At 40.3% G+C, this 22050-nt stretch overlaps 1 protein-coding gene across 1 annotated transcript; it reads left to right on the top strand.

The window, feature by feature from the left end:
• Nucleotides 1–2124: 2124 nt before the first annotated feature.
• On the top strand, nucleotides 2125–3591 carry LOC107491658 (uncharacterized). Its single transcript, XM_016112542.1, has one exon. The coding sequence runs from the start codon at nucleotides 2125–2127 to the stop codon at nucleotides 3589–3591; it is 1467 nt and encodes a 488-aa protein (XP_015968028.1).
• The last annotated feature ends 18459 nt before the right edge of the window (nucleotides 3592–22050 follow it).

Below are 22050 nucleotides of genomic sequence, written 5' to 3'. Positions count from 1 at the left end.
TCTTATTTAACATTTATTAATTGTTGTGATAATTAATAAATATTAAATAAAATAAGTTCTGACTATTTTTTTTTTGTCTCCCTAATGAATTAAGTATGAATATTAAATTCATTCGAAAAACTTACGTGACAATTAGCAATATATACTCTTAATAATGATAAACAATCAATAATCATTCATTTAATTAGCAAATATACCTAATATTATTTGTAAAGCATGGGTAGTGTTGCTATCAGAGTTAGAACCCGTGACCCCCAAGTTAGTATATATATATATATATATATATGCAATTTTGGTTCTACAAGATACATATAGCTGTATTGTGTAATTTTATTTGTATTCATATATAGCCTGTTTGTGGGTTCAACATCTATTAAAACAATATAATCGTGCCATTACAAGTTAATTAATAAATAAATGTGGAAACAATCATTCCATCAAAAGAATCATCAAATAACTAAAGTCCAAATGCTTATGAAAGCAATGTTAATCACATGTTAAAGGAATATGATTATGATTATATATATCATGAGGCTTAACCCTATATATCTTGCGTTTCTCACATTACATCATTATTTCTGATTGGTCGTATGTGCATAGGTAGAATGCTAGAATACAAGAGTACTAGACCACTACTAGTTGAACGTGTTTATAAATTGGAAATATATAATATTTTTTAATTTTTATTTAAAATTTTAGATATTTTTATAAAAAAAAATTCTCTTATCTCTTACAACTACAGAAGCTAAAGGATAAATAAAAGAAAAAAGTCCTACCAACATATATCCTAGTTTAATTTTAAAGTGCAACGAAATCTACATTAAATCTCCACTATAATTATAGTAAAATTTCACTATATCGATAGCTAAAATTATAAACACCTATTCTAAGACCAACACTAAAACAAACACACCAAATCGATTCTACACCAAAGACAAACAAAATTACAATACCAAATTTTAAAAACAAATGTCAAGACAAATGAAATTAATTACAATTTCGAGCTTCACAATGCCAAGACCAAATTAAAACAAAAGACAAAAATTGAAATTAATTTGTTTTTCTTCCTAATTATTCATGTATTTTTACTCGTAGGCTTTTTTTCAAAATAATCTTTCACAGAAATATAAGTCTTTTTCTCATAATTTGAAAGACTCCAAAATTAGAATTAAATAATCAAATCAAAACCCAATGAAGAAGAATAGTGATTCTCAAGGCACAGACTGTTTCTCTTAATTTTTTTCTTGCATCTTCTTGATGATTGATATGCTTCTTACAAAAAAGTTAGCAATTCATTGTTCTTGCTAGTCCTTACTATTTCTGCATCTGAAAAATAACAATAGAATATGGTTTGAGAACTGGAGGTTTTCAATAGTTAATATGATAACAGTACCCAATAATGTAAGATGTAAGATTCTGGGACGTCGGAGGTAATTCTAGAACTTCACATCATCATGATATTCAAGCTTACAAAATGTTACGGCCCAGCCCAAGGTCCACACGGGTCAACCCGATCCAAGCTCTACCCGACCCGGACGCCTGCATTCCAACCGACCCAGACACGCGTCCTGTACGACCCACACACGGCTGCAGGGCAGCGCCCTTGGGATCATGGGCCTAACCTCACACGGGGCCCACCACTGACATGTATATAAGGGGAAGAATGGCTCTTCCCCCGAGGTACGTCACATCTTCCAGCCCTATTCTCTGCTCGCCTGCACATTACTGACTTAAGCGTCGGAGTGTCCTTGCAGGTGGCACCCCCCTTTCATCACGACAAGTGCTCGGCTGCTCGACTACCCGCAAGCAGCGCGACTCAAGCCAAGACATCCCCCCTCTACATCTATCCACCCGACCTGTTTGGAATCCGACAACGAACATTGGCGCCGTCTGTGGGTACCTTTGCCTGAATGGAAGTCGCGCCAGGTCCCGGCGACCGAGCTCGGGCAGCCGGAGCGGAGGGGGCAGCCTCCGTCGCCTCGCAAAGGGGAGCCCGAAGATCCCCCCAACAACACACGAGAACCCGACCATTCGGAGGAACGGGCGGCGATAGCGCCATAATAATGCAGGAGCTACGCCACAGAGTCCAGAACCTAGAACGACAACTAGCCGACCAGGAGAGAGATGGATGGTCTACCGATCCAAGCTACACCCCGTCTCCCGGGGGCGAGGAAGAAGAGAGCTCTCACCGAAGCCGCTCACGGCGTATGTATGCATCCCGGACGGAAGCAGAGGGCACGCAAGAGGAATCACCCATTCCGAGAAGACGGAATGACACAGTCATCTACTCTCGCGGCAGACAATCTCGCGGCGATCAGATGGTTTAACGGCCTCCCTCAAGGTTCTATCTACAATTTCTCAGACATCAGCCGCGCCTTCCTGGCTCAATTTACAACGCGGATAGCAAAGGCCAAGCATCCTATCAACCTCCTCGGGGTAACCCAGAGACAGGGAGAGCCGACCAGGAGGTACTTAGATCGGTTCAACGACGAATGCTTGGAAATCGACGGCTTGACCGACTCGGTGGCCAGTCTCTGCCTGACGAACGGCCTCCTCAACGAGAACTTCCGGAAACACCTTACCACGAAGCCGGTATGGACGATGCATGAAATCCAAATGGTGGCCAAAGAATACATAAACGACGAGGAAGTCAGCCGAGTCGTGGCTGCCAATAAGCGGCAGTCCGGTTACGGCCAGGCTCGGCAGTCCGGTGGCGACGGGGAGAGAACAAAAGAAAAGGTTAGGGAGGAGGCATCAAACAAAGCCCCTAGACCGTTCCCTCGAGTCGGGAAGTTTACAAACTACACTCCACTCACCCTCCCCATCGTGGAAGTCTATCAACAAATTGCCGAGAAGGGAATCCTTCCGAAGCCCCGACCACTTAAGGACCGTACGGGTGGAAACAAGAACCTTTATTGTGATTACCACAAGGGATATGGCCATCAAACACAAGACTGTTTCGACTTGAAGGATGCATTAGAACAGGCGATAAGGGAAGGAAAGCTAGCAGCGTTCTCCCATCTCATTAGGGAGCCGAGAAGGCGTTATCGCGATCAGGACGAGGAAGGCAAGACACGCTCGGCCAAGCGGCGACAAGAACCCGAAGACAGAGACCACGGCCTCACGGTGATAAACGTGGTAACGGCAAAAAACACTGCACCAAAATCCCGGTCGGCACATAAGAAAGACGCCAAGGTTCTGGCGATCTCATCTCCGCCGATGCAGAGTACCAAAAAACCCCCGTCCATTTCTTTCGGCCCAGAAGATCAATGGTTCAACGACGCCCCGGAAAACCCTCCCATGGTCATAACGGCCAGAGTGGGAACCGGCCTCGTCAAACGGATCCTTGTCGACACTGGGGCGGATTCAAACATCATGTTCCGCAACGTGTTCGACGCACTGGGGCTGAAGGATGCCGACCTGACGACTCACCAGCACGGGGTTATCGGGTTAGGCGACCACTTCATTAAACCAGACGGAGTCATTTCCCTACCGATCTCGGTAGGACAGACGCAAGGCCGAAGATCGGCGATGGCCGAATTCGTAATCCTCCGAGACTCCACAGCCTACAACATCATCTTGGGAAGATGAACAATCAATGATTTTGAAGCCATAATCAATACCAAGCTACTAGTTATGAAGTTTGTCACCGATGATGGATCCATAGGGACCATAAGAGGAGACCTCGAGACGGCGGTCGCTTGTGACAACGCCAGCCTTTCCCTCAGAAAGAAGTCCAAGGAAGCATCTGGCGTATTCCTAGCCGACCTTGATGCCAGGGTAGAGGACAACCCGAGGCCGGAACCAGAAGGGGACCTAGAGAAGTTTAGCATCGGTGACGAAGGGGAAAAGTACACATTCGTTAACAAGAACCTCCCACATGAGTTGAAAGAGCCTTTGATTGAAATGATAAGGGCCAACAGGGACCTGTTCGCATGGACACCAGCCGACATGCCGGGCATAGATCCACAAATCATTTCACATCACCTAGCCATCAAACCGGAAGCACGCCCAGTGGCTCAACGCAGGAGAAAGATGTCGGCGGAAAGAGCAGAGGAGGTAGCCAAGCAAACGGCCGGCCTCCTAGAAGCAGGCTTCATACGAGAAGTGGACTACTCGACATGGCTCTCAAATGTGGTATTGGTGAAAAAACACAATGGCAGATGGAGAATGTGCGTGGACTACTCTGACCTTAACAAAGCATGCCCCAAAGATTGCTTCCCCCTTCCCAACATAGATGCACTAGTCGACGCCGCGGCGGGGTACCGGTATCTGAGTTTCATGGACGCCTACTCCGGTTACAATCAGTACTCTGGTTACAATCAGATACCGATGCACCGACCAGACGAAGACAAAACGGCGTTCATAACGCCAGGAGGAACTTTCTGCTACAAGGTAATGCCATTTGGCTTGAAAAATGCAGGGGCGACATATCAAAGGCTGATGAACAAGATATTCCACGACCTCATAGGGAAAACGGTCGAAGTTTACGTGGACGACATCCTGACAAAGACAACACGACCTGACGACCTCATAAACGACCTGGCAAGTGTGTTTGCGTCCCTCCGTCAACATGGTATGAGGCTGAACCCCCTCAAGTGCGCCTTCGCCATGGAAGCCGGCAAGTTCCTGGGATTTATGATAACTCAGAGAGGGGTAGAAGCCAACCCGGAGAAATGCCAGGCAATACTTCAGATGAAGAGCCCGGGTTGTGTCAAGGACGTCCAGAGATTAGCAGGGAGATTGACATCACTTTCCCGTTTTCTCGGAGCCTCGGCGACAAAGGCCCTGCCATTTTTCAACCTCATGAAGAAAGGGATGGCGTTTGAGTGGACACCCGCGTGCGAAGAAGCCTTTCAACACTTCAAGGAAATCCTAGCGGCACCTCCCGTTCTCGGGAAGCCAAGGGGCGGGGAACCACTATACCTATACCTCGCTATAACAAGTGAAGCCCTGGCCGCAGTACTAGTACGGGAGGACGGGAAAACCCAACAGCCAGTCTACTTCATAAGCAGGGCCCTACAAGGAGCAGAGTTAAGATATAGCAAGTTGGAAAAGCTAGCCTTAGCACTCCTAACTTCCTCTAGAAGGTTAAAGCAGTACTTCCAGAGTCACCAAGTGGTCGTCAGAACGGACCAAGGGATTCGGCAAGTTCTCCAAAAACCCGACCTGGCGGGAAGAATGATGACTTGGTCCATCGAACTCTCTCAATATGACATACGGTACGAGCCCCGGCAGGCCATCAAGGCGCAGGCCATGGCGGATTTTTTGGTTGAAGTAACAGGAGACCCAGGCGAAGACATGGGTACACGGTGGAAGCTCCATGTGGACGGAGCCTCCAACCAGACCTTCGGAGGAGCCGGGATCATCCTAGAAAGTCCAAACGGGGTCGTATACGAACAGTCGGTTAGATTCGAGTTCCCCATCTCGAATAACCAAGCCGAATACGAAGCCCTCATAGGAGGCTTGACCCTAGCAACAGAGGTCGGCGCAAGAAGGCTGGAAGTATGCAGCGACTCCCAAGTCGTTACTTCCCAAGTAAACGGCAGCTACCAAGCCAAGGACCCCTTGTTGCAGAAATACCTGGAAAAGGTCAAAAGTTTGAGCCAAAGGTTCGAAGAGATCACGGTCCAGCATGTACCCAGAGAAAGGAACACACGAGCAGACATCCTATCAAAATTAGCTAGCACGAAGCCAGGGGAGGGAAACCGGTCTCTCATCCAAGGCATGACAAAGGAACCAGCAATTGCACTACACATAACAACCCTAAGTTCTTCGTGGCTAGACCCCATCACCAACTACCTAGAACATGGCCAGGTCCCTAGCGATGAAAAGGATGCGGTGAAATTAAGGAGAGAAGCAGCCAAATACGCCGTCATCCAAGGACAGCTGTTTAGAAAAGGGCTTAGCCAACCCCTACTAAAGTGCCTACACCCCGACCAGACGGACTATGTCCTCAGTGAAGTCCACGAAGGCTGCTGTGGGCACCACATCGGAGGCAGAGCCCTAGCAAGGAAGTTAATCCGAGCTGGATACTACTGGCCGTCGATGATGGCAGATTCCAAAGAGTTCGTCAAAAAGTGCGTAAAGTGCCAACAAAATGCCAATTTTGCCAAGGTAAAATGCGTAAAGTGCCAACAGAATGCCAACTTTGCCAAGGCACCGGCCTCCGAGTTAAGCTTGCTAACGACCTCCCGGCCATTCGCTCAGTGGGGAATCGACCTCTTAGGGCCCTTCCCGGTTGGCCCTGGGCAGGTCAAATATCTCATAGTGGCAATTGATTATTATACCAAATGGATAGAAGCTGAACCACTAGCTAGCATATCCTCAGCCAATTGCAGAAAATTCATGTGGAGGCAGGTGATAACACGATTCGGGATACCGGAAGTCGTCATCTCGGACAACGGCACACAATTTACTGACAAGAAGTTCACAGAATTTCTCAACGGCCTGGGTATAAGGCAAAGGTTCTCTTCGGTAGAACACCCTCAGACGAACGGACAAGTGGAATCTGCCAACAAGGTCATCCTTTCAGGGCTAAAAAAAAGGTTGGACAATAAAAAGGGTGCTTGGGCCGACGAGCTGGCATCGGTTCTCTGGTCTTACCGGACGACCGAGCAGTCCTCCACCAAGGAAACTCCTTTCCGACTAACGTACGGGGTGGATGCAGTAATACCCGTAGAGATCGGCGAACCAAGTCCGCGATTGCTTTTGAAGGGAGTAGAAGAAACTATAGAAAAGGACCTGATAGATGAAGCCCGGGAAATGGCCCATTTAACGGAAACAGCGCTAAAACAAAGAATAGCCCTGCGCTACAACACCAAAGTGCTCAAGAGGGACTTTGAACCTGACGACCTCGTTCTGAGACGGAATGATATCGGCCCGCCGACCCCCGGAGAGGGCAAGCTAGCGGCAAACTGGGAAGGTCCCTTCAGGGTCAAAAAGGTGATGGGAAAAGGGGCCTTTAAGTTAGAAAGGCTCGATGGCAACGAGGTCCCGAGGACATGGAACGCGGACAACCTTAGAAGATTTTACTCCTAAAGACGGAACGACATGCCGGCCAATCTAGCTAAGTAGCCAATTTGTCATTTATAGTAACTTTCAAGTCCTTTATGTGGTTGCCGAATAAGATATACTTGTGCAAATTCTCCACCATATTGTATCTAAGTTTTTCAGATAAACCGTCCCGACTAACAACGACACGCGACCCGGGACTGATCACCCCGGGAAGCCGTCAACCACCGTCGTAACAAACAACTACACGAAAGGCCACGAGCCGCCGGTCTAAACGACTTCAAACCAAAAACGGTTAATAGGAACAATAACACGAGCAGACGAGCAAACGACAAATATAAACCAAAACGGTTAAAAATGATAACGCAGATAAATAAAAGGTTTATCGCGACAACACGAGCAAGCGACCAAAAAGGTCATTATTCACAAGCCAAAAGTAAAACGGCTAACATCAAATAGTTCACAAAAGCCAAAAACGGCAAAGACTAAAATAAGTCTACAAGTCAAAAGAAAGCGGCTAAACAGGAACTGTAAACAAGGATCATTTCGTGGAGGCATCGACAACCTTGCCGTCATGGATGACCCTGCGAACACCAATCGCCGACGTGTCGAACTCAGGAGCAATAATTTTAACTTGCGCTTTAAGGGCTTCCTCGGTAGCCAGGATCGCACCCCTGCCCTGTTTGACGACGTCCTTGTACTTAGCCTTCCATGTTGCCAGTTCGGCCTCCACGGCCCTCTTCTCCTCCTCAACTTCGGCCGCACGCTTTTGCGCCGCAGCGACCTGACCTTCCAGAGCCATCTCACGCTCGACCAAACGTTCAATCGTCGCGTCCGACTCTTTCTGTTTCTTCTCGGCAGCTGTTAACTTTTGTTCGGCGGCAGTCGCTTTCTGCTCAGCAGTGGTGGTCTTCTTCTCGGCAGCATCCAACTTCTCCGAAGTTTGAGTCAATTGCCCCCGGAGAGTTTCCACTTCATCTTTTAATTCATTGTTGGCCTTCCCACTAGCCTCCAGCCTCCTGCGGAGGGACTCCATCCCGGACAGCTCAAACTCGACCTTCCGAGCTATCACAGCACCCCGCAGAAGTGTTCGGTACATCCACCTCGCTTGCCCGGCAAGGGAAGACTCGTGGAAATACTCCTCGGTGCCAGGGATCAGTTGGGTGTCTATAAAGTTGGACGCATCGAAATTCCTCTCCATGACGGTGAGGACCCCTTCGGGACTTGAAGACGCTTTCCTTTTTCTTTTAGGGGTAGAGACGACCACCTCCACATCATCGTCAGGAGCAGACGTCGAACCCCCTTGACCCACCACTTCACGAGGAGGAGAGGAATGAACCGGTTTCTCGACCTCGACCTGGGCGGCTTGGGCCGAGGCCCCGGTTCCCCCAACCACGGCCTCCTGCCTCGGAGCTGCATTGTCCTCGGTAGGAGCTGTAAACGTCTCAGCGGCAGACTGGTCATTATCTTCTTCTTCATCACCGCCGCCAAGAAAAGTCTGAAACAAGTCGGGAAGACCCGTCACCGACGCAGACATATCCACTGCAAGAAAAAAGAAAGGAGGTCGGTTAATCGTCACAAAATATCAACAAAAGGGAAAAAAGACAAAGGGAAGAGTAAAAAGCTTCTCACAAATATAGTTACGGCCGGACTCCCGGTCACCCATAAGGAGATGGGGATTTACCGGGTTCTTCCCAAAAACTGCGTTTAGCACCTCGGCAATTTGCTGATCTACTGCCGACATGTTTTTATAAACTACCTTAATAAAACTATTGGCTCCTGCCCCGAAGCTCCAATAAGTCGGGATGAGCCGAACCCCCTCCAGAGATAACCAAAAGGGGTGACGACCTTTGGCCGGGCGGACCTTAAAATACTTGTCCTTAAACCCATGGTAAGAATCTTCGAACAAACCAAAAATTTTCCTACCCTGGGCAGCCCGGAAGGACATGAACCCTTTTCTATGTTTCCCCTCCTTGGAAGGGTTTGTGAGGGTGAAGAAAAAGAGGAAGACATCTACGGACACCGGCAGATCGAGATACTCACAAACCATCTCGAAACAGCGGATCGAAGCCCAGCTGTTCGGATGCAACTGCGACGGTGACACAGAAATTCGGTTTAAAAGCGCCATTTGAAAGGCTGAAAACGGAATGCGAACTCCGACTTGAGTGAACATGGCCTTGTAGAACCAAATCCAGTCGGCGACCTGGCTGGGTCGGAAGTTGATTTCATATAAACGCTCGTGAGGAGCCGGGACGAAAACATCGTAATTACAATCGCTCGTGAGGAGCCGGGACGAAAACGTCGTAATTGGCCTCCTCGTCGGTCCCGCCGCACAAATACCCGGCTTGTCGGAACTCGGTGAGCTCCTCCTCGCCCATTTGATTGGGTGATTCCCTTATATCAGAGACGACCCAAGCATATTGGTCGTACGCCGCGGGGTTAACGGATGCCCGGGAGACCGTGCGAGCCATACCTACATGGGGGTACCATCCAGTTAGTCTAAGAGATCGGTTGCTCAAGCCGAACACACACCACCCTCACGACTTCCCGACTAAGGCCAAACAAGACTAAATGGCTAAAAAAGCGAGAGAAAGCCTACCCTGGAATGGTACTTTTCCCCCTAACACGTCTACTCGTGACTAAAAAGCTACACAGTAACATCAAAAACAACCAAATAACAAGCATACAGAAATAATGCATAAAGGGAGATTGATTTGATAATTACCTAAATTGATGGAAAGGAGATGGAGTTGCAAGTCTGGGAAAGTGCAGGATAGATGAACGAAGGTACCACAACAATGCTCTGAAATATTGCAACAGGGAAGAAGAAGAAGAGAAATGGAAAGTGTGAAAAGAGAAAGAAGCACAAAACCGACTGTTTAAAAACTGCCCCCCAAAAGCGCGAAAACACCTGGGGGCAGAGTAGTCTTTTCAGACGGGGTTTTTCCACCCCATTATGAGCATTCAATGCTCGGCACGAGAAACGGAGCGACGAAACGGTTGCCTATGCAGACCAAGGGACACGCGCGTTGGGGGCGCATCCTCCCCACGAGCGGCCGACCAGACGACATGAGAGACTGCACGCCATTGGTAGCTTCCACGACTACCATTGGCGCGTGGGGGCACTGTTACGGCCCAGCCCAAGGTCCACACGGGTCAACCCGACCCAAGCTCTACCCGACCCGGACGCCTGCATTCCAACCGACCCGGACACGCGTCCTGTACGACCCACACATGGCTGCAGGGCAGCGCCCTTGGGATCATGGGCCTAACCTCACACGGGGCCCACCACTGACATGTATATAAGGGGAAGAATGGCTCTTCCCCCGAGGTACGTCACATCTTCCAGCCCTATTCTCTGCTCGCCTGCACATTACTGACTTAAGCGTCGGAGTGTCCTTGCAGGTGGCACCCCCCTTTCATCACGACAAGTGCTCGGCTGCTCGACTACCCGCAAGCAGCGCGACTCAAGCCAAGACATCCCCCCTCTACATCTATCCACCCGACCTGTTTGGAATCCGACAACGAACACAAAACAAGTAAGTCGGACGTCCTGAACATAGGTCGAGTGTACAAAATCACCACCACCAACATCTCCAACCTCGGCGGATAGCTCCATCACTTGTTTTGCCACAATTCTTTCATGGATGTCAAACATGAGTTGCACATGCTCATCCCCCAGGAGCCTAAATAGTCAAAATCGGAAAACTCCATTACCTAGCGGTGCTTGCAACCTATACCCCACCCTTTCCGACCTCTCTCGTTTCTGTGCCACCAAGGTTGTTCAATATCAAACTCTTCAACTCAGACAACGAACTTACACGTCGAGTGCGCAACAGTAACGGATTCTCACACTCAAATATCACCTCGTTGTTGCTGTTTCTCATACGACAATTGGAGTAAACACACACAACTACATATCCGCCATTACTGAACATTTTTTTCCTTCTTTTTGTGAGAAAAATGGGAGAGAATGAAGAAGATATGAAATATTTGTGAAGAATGCCAAAGATTCTACATCCTTTTATAGCTGTTGAAGATTTGTCCTACTGTACCTCGTTTATATTGTAAATGCATTAATTTAACACGTATCTCGTTTACAGTATAAACGAGATAAGCATGCAGGTATCTCATTTATACTCTAAACGAGATATACACATATCACGCGCACGTGTCTTATCTCGTTTACAGTGTAAACGAGATACGTTTAAAATTATATCATTTATACTGTAAACAAGATAAAGTTGGAAAATGGATTTCGATAATAAATTTTAAAAATTATTTATTTTTGTCATAAATATATTTATTTAATTTATTTAAATAAAAAATCCAATAATCGGGACATGTAGATGTTTATAATGTTAGTTAATTAGTTATTTAATAATAAAGATTTTTGAGTAATTTAACATATTTTAATTAGATAATTATGAAAAAAAGTCATATGTCTTTTTTAATGTTGTGATTTATATCATGTAGTAAATCTAATTTTATTCTTTCTTTAAGTATCAGTTTAATATTATTAGTATTTTTTAGTTTTTATTAAAAATTAATTCAAATGATATATAAAGTATTAAATAGTTTTTTTAAACTAGTTAAGATAATATATTTATATATCATTTATTTATTTTCATATTTTTATGTAATTTTATTATCCATATCAAAATAGTATAAAGTGATTTAGTAGATAATTTTCAGACATAATTTTAATTATTTTTTCAGTATAAATACATGTACATTAAAATGTTTAATTAGCTCTTTTTGTTAGAAATTATATAACTTTTAAGAGTGATTTCATTATTTGTGTCTTTTAGCAAATGAATTTGCTTAGAGAAATGCTTTTATTAATTAATTACTAGAGAAATAAAAAATAACGACAATAAAAAACATAAATAAAATTTAAAAACATTTATTTTTTCTATTAATCTTAGTAATTAATTTTCGTTAGCAAATAGATTTAAATATGGGACCAAGAAAAACAAATTTTTTAAAATGTGTGGGTCTTATTACTATAAAAAGAAAGGAAAAAGTTTGGTAACAAGAAATTTTAGTCATAATTAGCCAAAATTTTCTATAATTTATTTCATTTATATAACTTAATAACAGTTTTATTTTTTATCTCACTCTTTTATCAATCTACTTATCATATTCTTATCAGTTCCATTTATTAATGACATTAATTATAATATCATATTCCTATTAGACATTCTTGTAATCAATACTTAATATTTCTTTTTATGATTTGATTTTTATATTTAAGAATATAATAAAGACTAATAATAATTATAAAAAATGGTAATGATAATTTGTATTAAATGAGTTAATTGTAATTAATTTTTTATTTTTGTTAAGTCATTTATCATCATTCAATGGAGATCATAGTTGTCAGAACCGAACCGGTGATCGAACCGGTCAGGTTACTGGGTCACTGGGTTACTGGTTCAACCGGTGGATCGCTGGTTGAACCGGTTAATCCGGTCCCACATAAGTAAAACGTATAAAATAGCTAAAAACTTAAAAATTAACAGTTAAAAAACATATCTCCAATAACATTTTAATAAACATTAAGTCTCAAATCCTAAAAATAAGTAGTAACACGAAAATAAACATAATGTGAATGTGGTAACATGGCCGAGGATTCATAAAGAAGAAGATGGGTCCAAACACTTCAAGCCTACCGCTGTGGTCCCATAGAACATGCTGACATGAGCATTCATAGCCACAAAAACTATTTCATCAGCAACTCAGCAAACAATGAGCTGAATCTTAATAGATATGGCTCCCTACAAGTTGTTCGTTCTGGACATACTATCAAGTCACCTGTTTTCCACACACCAAATCACAATCTTGTTTTCTATCCCTTGTGAGTCTAACAATCCTAATTGGAGCTATGAACTCTGACACCTTACTCAAGCTATATGTGACTGCAATCAAAGGCTTAGCCAAACAAGTGCTTAAAAAAACAGGATCAAGGAGTGTCCTATGTGTGCAAACATATATAACACTAATCTCCAAGAATAATCCACAACAACAATCCACTAACTACTAAGAATAATATACAACAGCAACCAACATATATAACACTATAACAGATAATCAACAATAACAATCTAAAAACAATGGATAATCAAACAGAAAAACATGTGGAAGTATTCATGTTCTCATCTGCCAACATACAGAATCAATCTACAATAATCAATTAATTCTGACTATCAGTACTAAATCAAATAGAAAAACATGTGAAAGTAATGCCAACATACAAAAATCAAACAGACAAACATGTGGAAGTATTGTCAACATACAAAAATCAAACAGAAATCAAAGTATCAAACATATGTGAACAACCAATTTGGGTAAATTCTAACAGAAATCAAACAGAAACTAGCATACATAATCAATCTACAATAATCAATTAATTCTAAGTTTCTAACTATCAGTATTCAGTAGTAGTTCAGTAATGAATTATTGAAAATTAACTTCAAAAAATGAAAAAATTAAAACTACATACCTGGACGGCTGGATGGCTGGACCCTGGAGGGATGGAGGGACGAGCAGAGCAGAGAAGAGGGAGACAGGAGGTGGCGACTCACGACTGACGACCTGGAGGCAGTAGGCGACGAGGAGGCGACTACTTCTTCGCGGTGGTGAGTGGCGCACGAACTCTGGCTGAAGCTGCTGGCTGCTGGCTGCTGGGTCTCCGCGCCGGCGACGAACTGAAGCAGAGTAGCAGACTCTCTATCTCTCAGCTGTCAGCTCTCATGGCCAAAGTAACCGTTTGGAAGGGAAAGGGGGAAACAGGGGATGGATACAGTGAATGAGGGTATGAGACGGATGGAGGCTAGGGTTAGTTTTAGGCTTTCAGCAGCAGCTCTTTTTATTTTAATTTTTTTTATTTTTTATTAGGAAACGACGTCGTTTCCAGCGAAAAGGAAAAAAAAAGGTTCGAACCGGCCCGGGTTAAATGAAACCCGCCGGTTCTCCGGTTCTTACCAAACCCGGCCGGTTCAATCCGAGTCATTCCGGTTTGATTCCTTGTCCGGTTATATGTCTCGTTCGGACCGGTTATAGTATCGGTTCACCGGTTTTCCGGTCCGACTGGCCGGGTCGGTCCGGTTCTGACAACATTGATGGAGATACAAAACCTGAAAGCTACTCTAATATTGTTTTGTTTCCATTAATTCAATTATTTTCATTCACAATTCACAACTCTAATATCATTGTAAACACAATTAGAAATTTAGAATAGGCTAAGAAATTTTACAATAAGTCATTTTTATCATTGCAAATAGTATGCAATTGAATTCGACCTTAATACGGTACCTATGGTAGAAGGTGCTGATGAAGAATTTGAACAACAGACAGACTCACCCGACGAGGTTGTTGTCCATCAATCAATTTTTGAGAATATGAAAAATCACACTATTTTTGATGAGGTATGGTAATAAACTGATTTTTTTTGTGTGTTTTTATGTATATCTATAATTATATTATACTACTATGTTCATACATATAACATTCATACCTTCATATACATAACATCCATAATTACATACAACTAATATCTAAAAATTAAATTCATGTTTATTAAATATTACATCCACACACGTATTATTTTTTAGTTATTGCATAAGTAACTATAAAGTTAACACAAATGTTTTAAATTTTATCATAATTGAATTTAAAAAAATGTCAAATTCTTAAATTAATTTATTCAATTGATAAATTTACTCATAACATCCATAAATTCTTACACATAATATCCATAATTTCATATTAATAACATCCATAATTTGTACTCATAATATTCATAATTTCATCTCTATGATGTCTATAATTAATAAATTTTTATAATTAATATTATCAAATTTTAAACTATACATCTTATTGTATTTTTCAAATTATCTCATATGTGCCTTAGTAGGTTATGATTTTAATTATTTTAATATTTTTATTTAATATCCATATGTATGTTTATTTATTGATTTTAATATGACGAGTTAATATATAATTATTTTTAAATTTTTGTTTATATTTTATATTTTATTTTTTATTTTTTAATAGTCTATATGTAAAATATAAGTTATATATAGTAAAAGTTGTTAAAATTTTTTAATTTAACTTCTATAATTTTTGCAGAGAATTATTGCATTTAATGGATAATAATGTGATTGAGAGATATTAGGAATTTGATTTGAGAGAAACTGAAATTGATTTTGAAAAAAAAAACATTAATGACTCCAAACATATATGTAGCAAAATGATAGGTGATAAGAAGAATAAGTGATAAAAAAAATGTTATCACTTACGAATCAAAAGAATAAAAACTTTAACATGACATTTCTATATTGTAATTATTCTTTGTTACCTAACATCACTCAAAAAAAAAAATATGAATATGTGAGTGTGATTTTTAAAGTACATCAATCACGGTAGTAATTAGTCACCAAAAAAAAATTACCGTAGTAATTTATATGCCACAACACTCTAAAATCTTGACACCTATTTAACTATACATGTAGAAAAAATTTAACATCTACACAATAGCATTTACTAAGATATCAAATCTCATACTTTTTTAAAGATATGATTTTTAAAAATATTTGTAAGTAAAAAGTATCTCTCAATGATTTCAAACTATTTTTTAAAGTGGAGTTAGATTCAATTAATTTTAATAGAAATTTTTTGGTGTCTAATTAATTAATTTTTATAGATATGTTTACACTAATATGTTGATGTTAAAATTAAATAATTAATAGTTTTTCAAATATTAGAAAGTTAGAGCATCAAATGTATAATAATCTAGTTATGTAGATTTAAAAAAATCTAATTTACATCAGTAGTTGTGTCCAAATTATTTATTCAACCAAATTTAATAAATCAAAAGACCCACAATCAATTGAAATCCAATATTGGTTAAAATGATCTCTAACACATAATCAACTTTTAGGGTTTCCTTGAATTTTCGTTGATATGAATTATTTGATTTTGATGCGATGGCACACCAACCAACACCGTGGGCCTGATCATATAGTATAAATTCGTCTGTCAATTATTATTGTGAAATTGAGTATGATATGATATGATATTTAATTTCGGCCTCCATTTTAATTTGTTACACTGCCTTTAGAACAATTTATTATTGTGAAATTGAGAAATGAGAATGATATGATTTTTCGTCATCACAACTTTTATTTTAGAATGAACATATAAATAAATTTTCTGCTGACCGTTTTTACTTAATGTTTTCGAATTAAAGAATCTACTGAAAGTTTTACCCACTAAGAATATTAAGATTTTTGTTTTCTCTAGGGGTGTTTAACTTGGAGTATCCTTGATTTTGTCTCGTACGTTGTGGTTGATAATAACGGTTTTAAAATAGAAACAATAAAGATAAGATTTTTTGTTTTGTTCTATCTTGTATTTTTGTTTTTTTAGATGAATATAAAATATTTAATTCAATAATTTTTTGTTTATAAAATATTTGTTTGGATGATTACTTGAAACGATGATTTGGGCCTGAACGTAAGGTCTAGATTCTTTATGAGGTAACATCCGACTTGTGCTGGTAATAAGATGTCGCCGTCCAAATTTCTCGTGAGGAGGTGGGGGGTGGTACTTGCAAGAGACTTTGATACTTAAGTTAGCAAGGACTTTGAGCAAGTTTTTAGTAGATTGAGACTTGAATATACCGAGAGATGTCAGTGTATTTATAGTAGGAGAAGTAACCACCTTTTGGAGTAGTACCGCCTTTATTAGTAGATGATCGTTTCCTTTATCTAGGAAATTTTTTGAGATCTTCCTTCTAAATAGAATAAAGAGATAGTAGGAGATACTTTAGGGTTCGGTTGCTTATTTAGATAAGCAGAGTCTATTTTTTTGACGTCGTACTCGACCTCTTATGAGGTCGGGCAAGTAGAGAGGATCCACCTTTTTGGTGGGCATTTATCTTATTGGGCATTACTTTATGTTTTGGATCAAGGTATGAACAGTGTCCCTGTTTGAACTCGGACTTTTCATGGAGTCGGGTTCAAGCATTTGTGGTTCTAGTTTTCTTCGTCGGGTACGCCGCTTTCAAGAGGTCGGATACTCGACGTGTTTTAAAAAATTTTAGAACGTTACATCATTTTAATGAAATGGCATACGTTACGCGGCAGTTTCCTTTGGTTTTGTGTGCGGCACTTAAAGAGGGGTGCAAATTTTCTTTTTTGCCCCTTGTATTTTATAAATGCTAATTCTTTCCCTTTTCTTCCTTTTCTGTTTCTTATAAATGTTAGCGTTCAAGATTTCTCTTTTTTGAAGCTTTTAGATGGTTTTGTTCGTACTTTGGGAGGGAATCGTTCGTGTTTTTATCCATTTGATGTGCCCTTCTCCATTTGCGTTTCACCAAGGTTGGTGCTTTTTCTTGTTTTCTGTTTTCGATTTGCTCTGAATAATACTTGTATTTCCTTTCTTTGAATAGTGATTTGAAATGTTGTTGGTGACGGAGACTTTTGCATTTTCTTCGCTACTTGTTGTGTCTTGAAGCTATTTGAAACTGTCGTTGTTTGAGATTGTTGCTATGTACTATAATTGTATTGTCCCCAAATGGTGTCACTTTTGCTTGTTCAAAAGTGATGCCATTTCGGTATCTTGTGTATCTTTGTTGAAAACCGTTTTTAAAATCGTATTTTTTGTTCTGCTGATAAAAATCCGACTTCCTTTGTTTAGTGTCCAACTTCTTTTGTGGTGATTTCTATATTTTGTAGGTATAGCTTTTACGTCTCGGTCTGTAATTCACAATATGTCGAGCAAAGTTCCATCTTACTTGACCTGAGTAGATATATCTATTCTTACTCCCCTCCCTGTTATTGATAGAGAGTATGCCGAGACCTTTGGTAAGTACAATAGGTTGTGTGAAACCAGAAGGATGAGAGAAACTATGAAATAATTGTTGCTGATCCCAAGGAGAGGGTGTGTTTTCCCCTACTTAATAGGTCGGAACGCCTTTTCTTTTATGCTTATGATTGCTTTTTCACTAAGCTAGATGTTAGATTACCTTTTTTCAATTTTGAAATTAGTGTCCTCTGGGCTTACAACATCGCTTCTACCTAACTACACCCTAATTCGTGGGATTTTCTGAAAAAATACCAGCTTCTTTGTCAAGAACTGGATATCCAACCTTCCCTTAAAGTCTTCTTTTACCTCTTTGTGTTAACTAGACCTTTTAGTTCTTCTAAAAAACTAGGTTGGATTTCTTTCCAAGCTGTCCAGGGGAGGAAAGTTTTTGCTATCTTCGATGAGTCGTTTCATGATTTCAAGAACTATTTTTTCAAAATTCGAGCCATTGAGAATGCCCAATCTTTCTTCCTTGACGAGAACAAAGAACCCTGTTTTCCTTTGTACTGGGAAGAAAAACCTGTAACAGTTAAGTATAATATAGATGATTTAGACAATCTTGAGGAAAGCATAGTTGGTCTGTTTCATGAGTGTTGGGGCCGGACTCATTATTTGGACACCAAAAAGTTTTTAGGGGATCCCAGTCAACTCCAAATTGAGCTAGGAAGCCCTCCTTCCTTTTTCTTATAAATTTCGGTTGTAAGGTTATGTTGACAACTAAGGTGTCTTTATTTGGGTGTTGTAGAAAGAGTGGCTCCTAAGTTGCCTGCCATGAAGACACTTCGGGCCACCAGAAAAAACGTCGTGGCCCGAGGCACATAACTAAAGAAAGCTGGTGACACTACTGCCCGGTCTTCACCCTCAAAGTTGGACTCGAGCTCGTCAGCCTCTCAAAAGGTTATAGTCGTCCCAGCGTCTCGGTCAATTCTTCCCTTTTCCACTTTGGACAGTGCCGCCGTCCTTCCTCTTCCTTCTTCCTCTGAACCGAATGCTAAAAGACAAAAGACTGCCGAGTTGGAGAGCATATACGACAAGAGCTTTGACGGACTTGCTTGGAGTGAAAAACATATTCTCCATCATAGCCACATTAGTATGGATGATGTGCCATCAAAAACCATCTCCAGCTCCTACCCCGAGGTGGAATTCAGACAGTGGACGTTTGTTGGGCCTTGGCCAAGGAGTTGGAAAAGAATCCCCTTAATGCTACCCACAGTTTCTTGGTGGCTTCACAGGCTGAGGTGGCTTCTCTGAAGAAGGCAAAGAAGGAGCTTGAAGAGGAGAGGGATGCATTATTATCCGACTTGGGTAAAATTCGGGCTAAAACTAAACAGGTGGAGGCAGCCCTGGCTATGTCAGAGGGCTTGAAAAAGAAAGTTGAGGAGAGCTACACCTGTGTCTTCAGGGAGAGGATCAATCTCGTGGACGAGCTGACCAAGGCCCGGGAAAAATATGCAGAGCTCGAGGAGTCTATGGCCGAAGGAAATATGTAGCAATCACTGAAAAAGAATTTTGAGCAATTATTCTTACCTCAATAAAGTCTTTCCTTGTCAGAGTTATACCTCCCAATAGACCACTTGAATTAACAATAGTAAAATGTGTGAATCCACATGATCTGAGTTTCTGTTCAACAAGTCGAGTTTGGTTTTTAGTTTCACTTAAAAAAAACCAACTCGAGGGAGTGGGATTGACACATCCATTTAACATTATGGACTGTCAAGAGTGTCTCCAAACCCGACAGTTCCATGAAAGGATTCTCATGGTGCTGGGGTGTCATTGAATGGCTGGCACCCTCCACCCTCTCCACTTTCATATACAATTTTTCTGTTGTTTTTTTCTACTCATATTTTAACTCTACTCACTGATTAAGCAACTTCAGTATTCTTCCTAGCTGAATGTTTTAGGCGCTTAAACTGACTTCTATAGTGAATTGGAGGAACCTTATTTCTTTGGCTCTCTATTAAGGCTCCACTAGAATTAGAGGCGTTTAAGGTAATAGTCTTGTCCTGCAACCCGAACTAAATTGGATTGAATTGTGTAGCATTTTCTTTACCTATATCTAGCTCTTTTTCTTTATTTTTGTCATTTTTTATTTGTACTCCATGCCCTGCTACTTCCTTCACTGACTCCTTGAAGTTGAGACTAGTAAAACCCTCTATGAGGCCATTTGGCATCAGTTTCTTGCACCTCACTAATTGGTTGGCTTGGGGCCTTGTTTGTTTCTCAGGTTTGTCTTTCTTCTTCACTTCCATCCTTGTTCAAAAATTGATCGGTTCTCACCCATTCTCCTATTTTATGTTCATTAACTCTCTCCTCCTTAGCATATTCCATGAACTTGGGACATAATTTATGATCATGGCCTATTCGTGCACAGTAGGTATAGATTGTGCCCAACCTCTCATATTGTACCACCATCTCTACTTTGTTTTTATCTGGACCAATCATATTGAGAATGTCTCTTACAATTTGCTCTCCTCTTATTTCAACTTTTGTCTTTATTATTTTGGTTTTTCGCCCTTTAACATAAAAAAAAAATTATGCCTCTATCACTTTACCCAATCCTCCTCTTAGTTTATGAGCCACTTCTAAGGTTTTAAAGGCTTCAGGAACGCCCCAAAATTTGAGCCCATATCACGATGATACTAATTCTCTGTTCATCAACCCTCATCCCCTCCTTCCACCATTGGACGTGAAGTGCGTAATCCTTGAATTAACCACAGTAAATCCTTCTCCACTCTCATCGCATCCCATTCTCTATAAAAAAAAGTGAAATTGGTTGTGTCCTATCTCTGTAACTCTAAAACCCTCTGAACGTCCCCATATTGCTTGCAATGTTTTTTCCATTGTCTCCGTAGAGAATTGTTTATCAGCGAACAGTTTATCAATTAAACTGTTAATGCAGTTCGAAATTCCTTTCCTTATATCTTCTTCCTTCAATGGTATCAAACCCTCACTATCATCTGCGTTTTCTGGTAATTTTTTCTGTTTGTTTTCTCTCCTAGCCTCTATGCTCTTGTGTGATAGAAGAACGTAGACTTGTAGGAGGTTTTGAGTTGTTGATGTAGTAGAAAATTGTTGATAATTGACGTGAGAAAATTTTTGAAACGTTGATCTTGATGGCACAAAAATTCTATTAAAGATAAAAAATTCTAACGAAATATTATTATCATTTGACAGCACTTAACGAATTATTAGATAAATTTTATTTTGTCTATTTTTTAATATTTATTTTATCTATTTTTTACGTTTTTTTTTTACATAAGTTTCTCTATCTGAATTTGCCTCTATATTTCTGTCCTATCATAGTTACCAAAATTAAAGAACCTTAAAATGAATTTTCTAATTGGAATATTGGGAAAAAAAAAGGCAGAAAAAATGATTAAATAAGTAAGGTGGAGTCCTTTTTTTCCCCTAAAATTCTAAAAGAAACACATTCAATTTGCAAAAATAAATAAATAAATAAATATCATTTAGTGTTTTTCATAATACAGACTTTACAAAATATGATTTAGTGATTTAGACATAAATCATAAAAGAGAAATTTATTCTATATATGATGTGGGTGTATCTGTCCACACGCACATGCACATAGGCCAATATAATAATAATTATAAATTAAATTAAAGTTACATTCATATAGACCTTTAGTTCCCATGTCGTTATTATATGTATATATATATAGTTATATACACATCAAATAATTAGCTAGAGATTCAATCATTATATATAAAAGTAAATATTAGTGAAGATTACTGGATAATTAAGAAAATAATAACAATCTAATCATCATGAGTTGTCTTCTAATCTCCACAGAAAAGAACAAATTAAATGAGGAAGAGGTTGCACTCTTGAGAAGTAACATTGAGAGTCATATCAAGGAGCGTATGCATGTCTTCTTCTATAAAAGCTGTCCACTGATCATGGAACAAATGATCCGGTCTGAGCAGAGTTTAATCGAGACAATGCAGGGTGATGGTCTCCTAATTTTTTTTATAAAAAAATTAGTAGTAATTTTTTAAAAAATAGTTCAGTTGATTCAAATATTTTAATACAACTTAAAATACTTTTTTTTTAAAAAAAAGATGTTATTTTACTTTATTATTTGCAGCTTTTTATTCAACAAATAACATTCTTTATTTAAATCACTAAAAATTTAAAAAATATTAT

Source organism: Arachis duranensis, chromosome 6, assembly GCF_000817695.3.
Source record: "Arachis duranensis cultivar V14167 chromosome 6, aradu.V14167.gnm2.J7QH, whole genome shotgun sequence".
NCBI classification, from domain to species: domain Eukaryota; kingdom Viridiplantae; phylum Streptophyta; class Magnoliopsida; order Fabales; family Fabaceae; genus Arachis; species Arachis duranensis.
The sequence above is the reverse complement of the archived record's forward strand: the minus strand, read 5'-3'. Positions and strand labels throughout refer to the sequence as shown.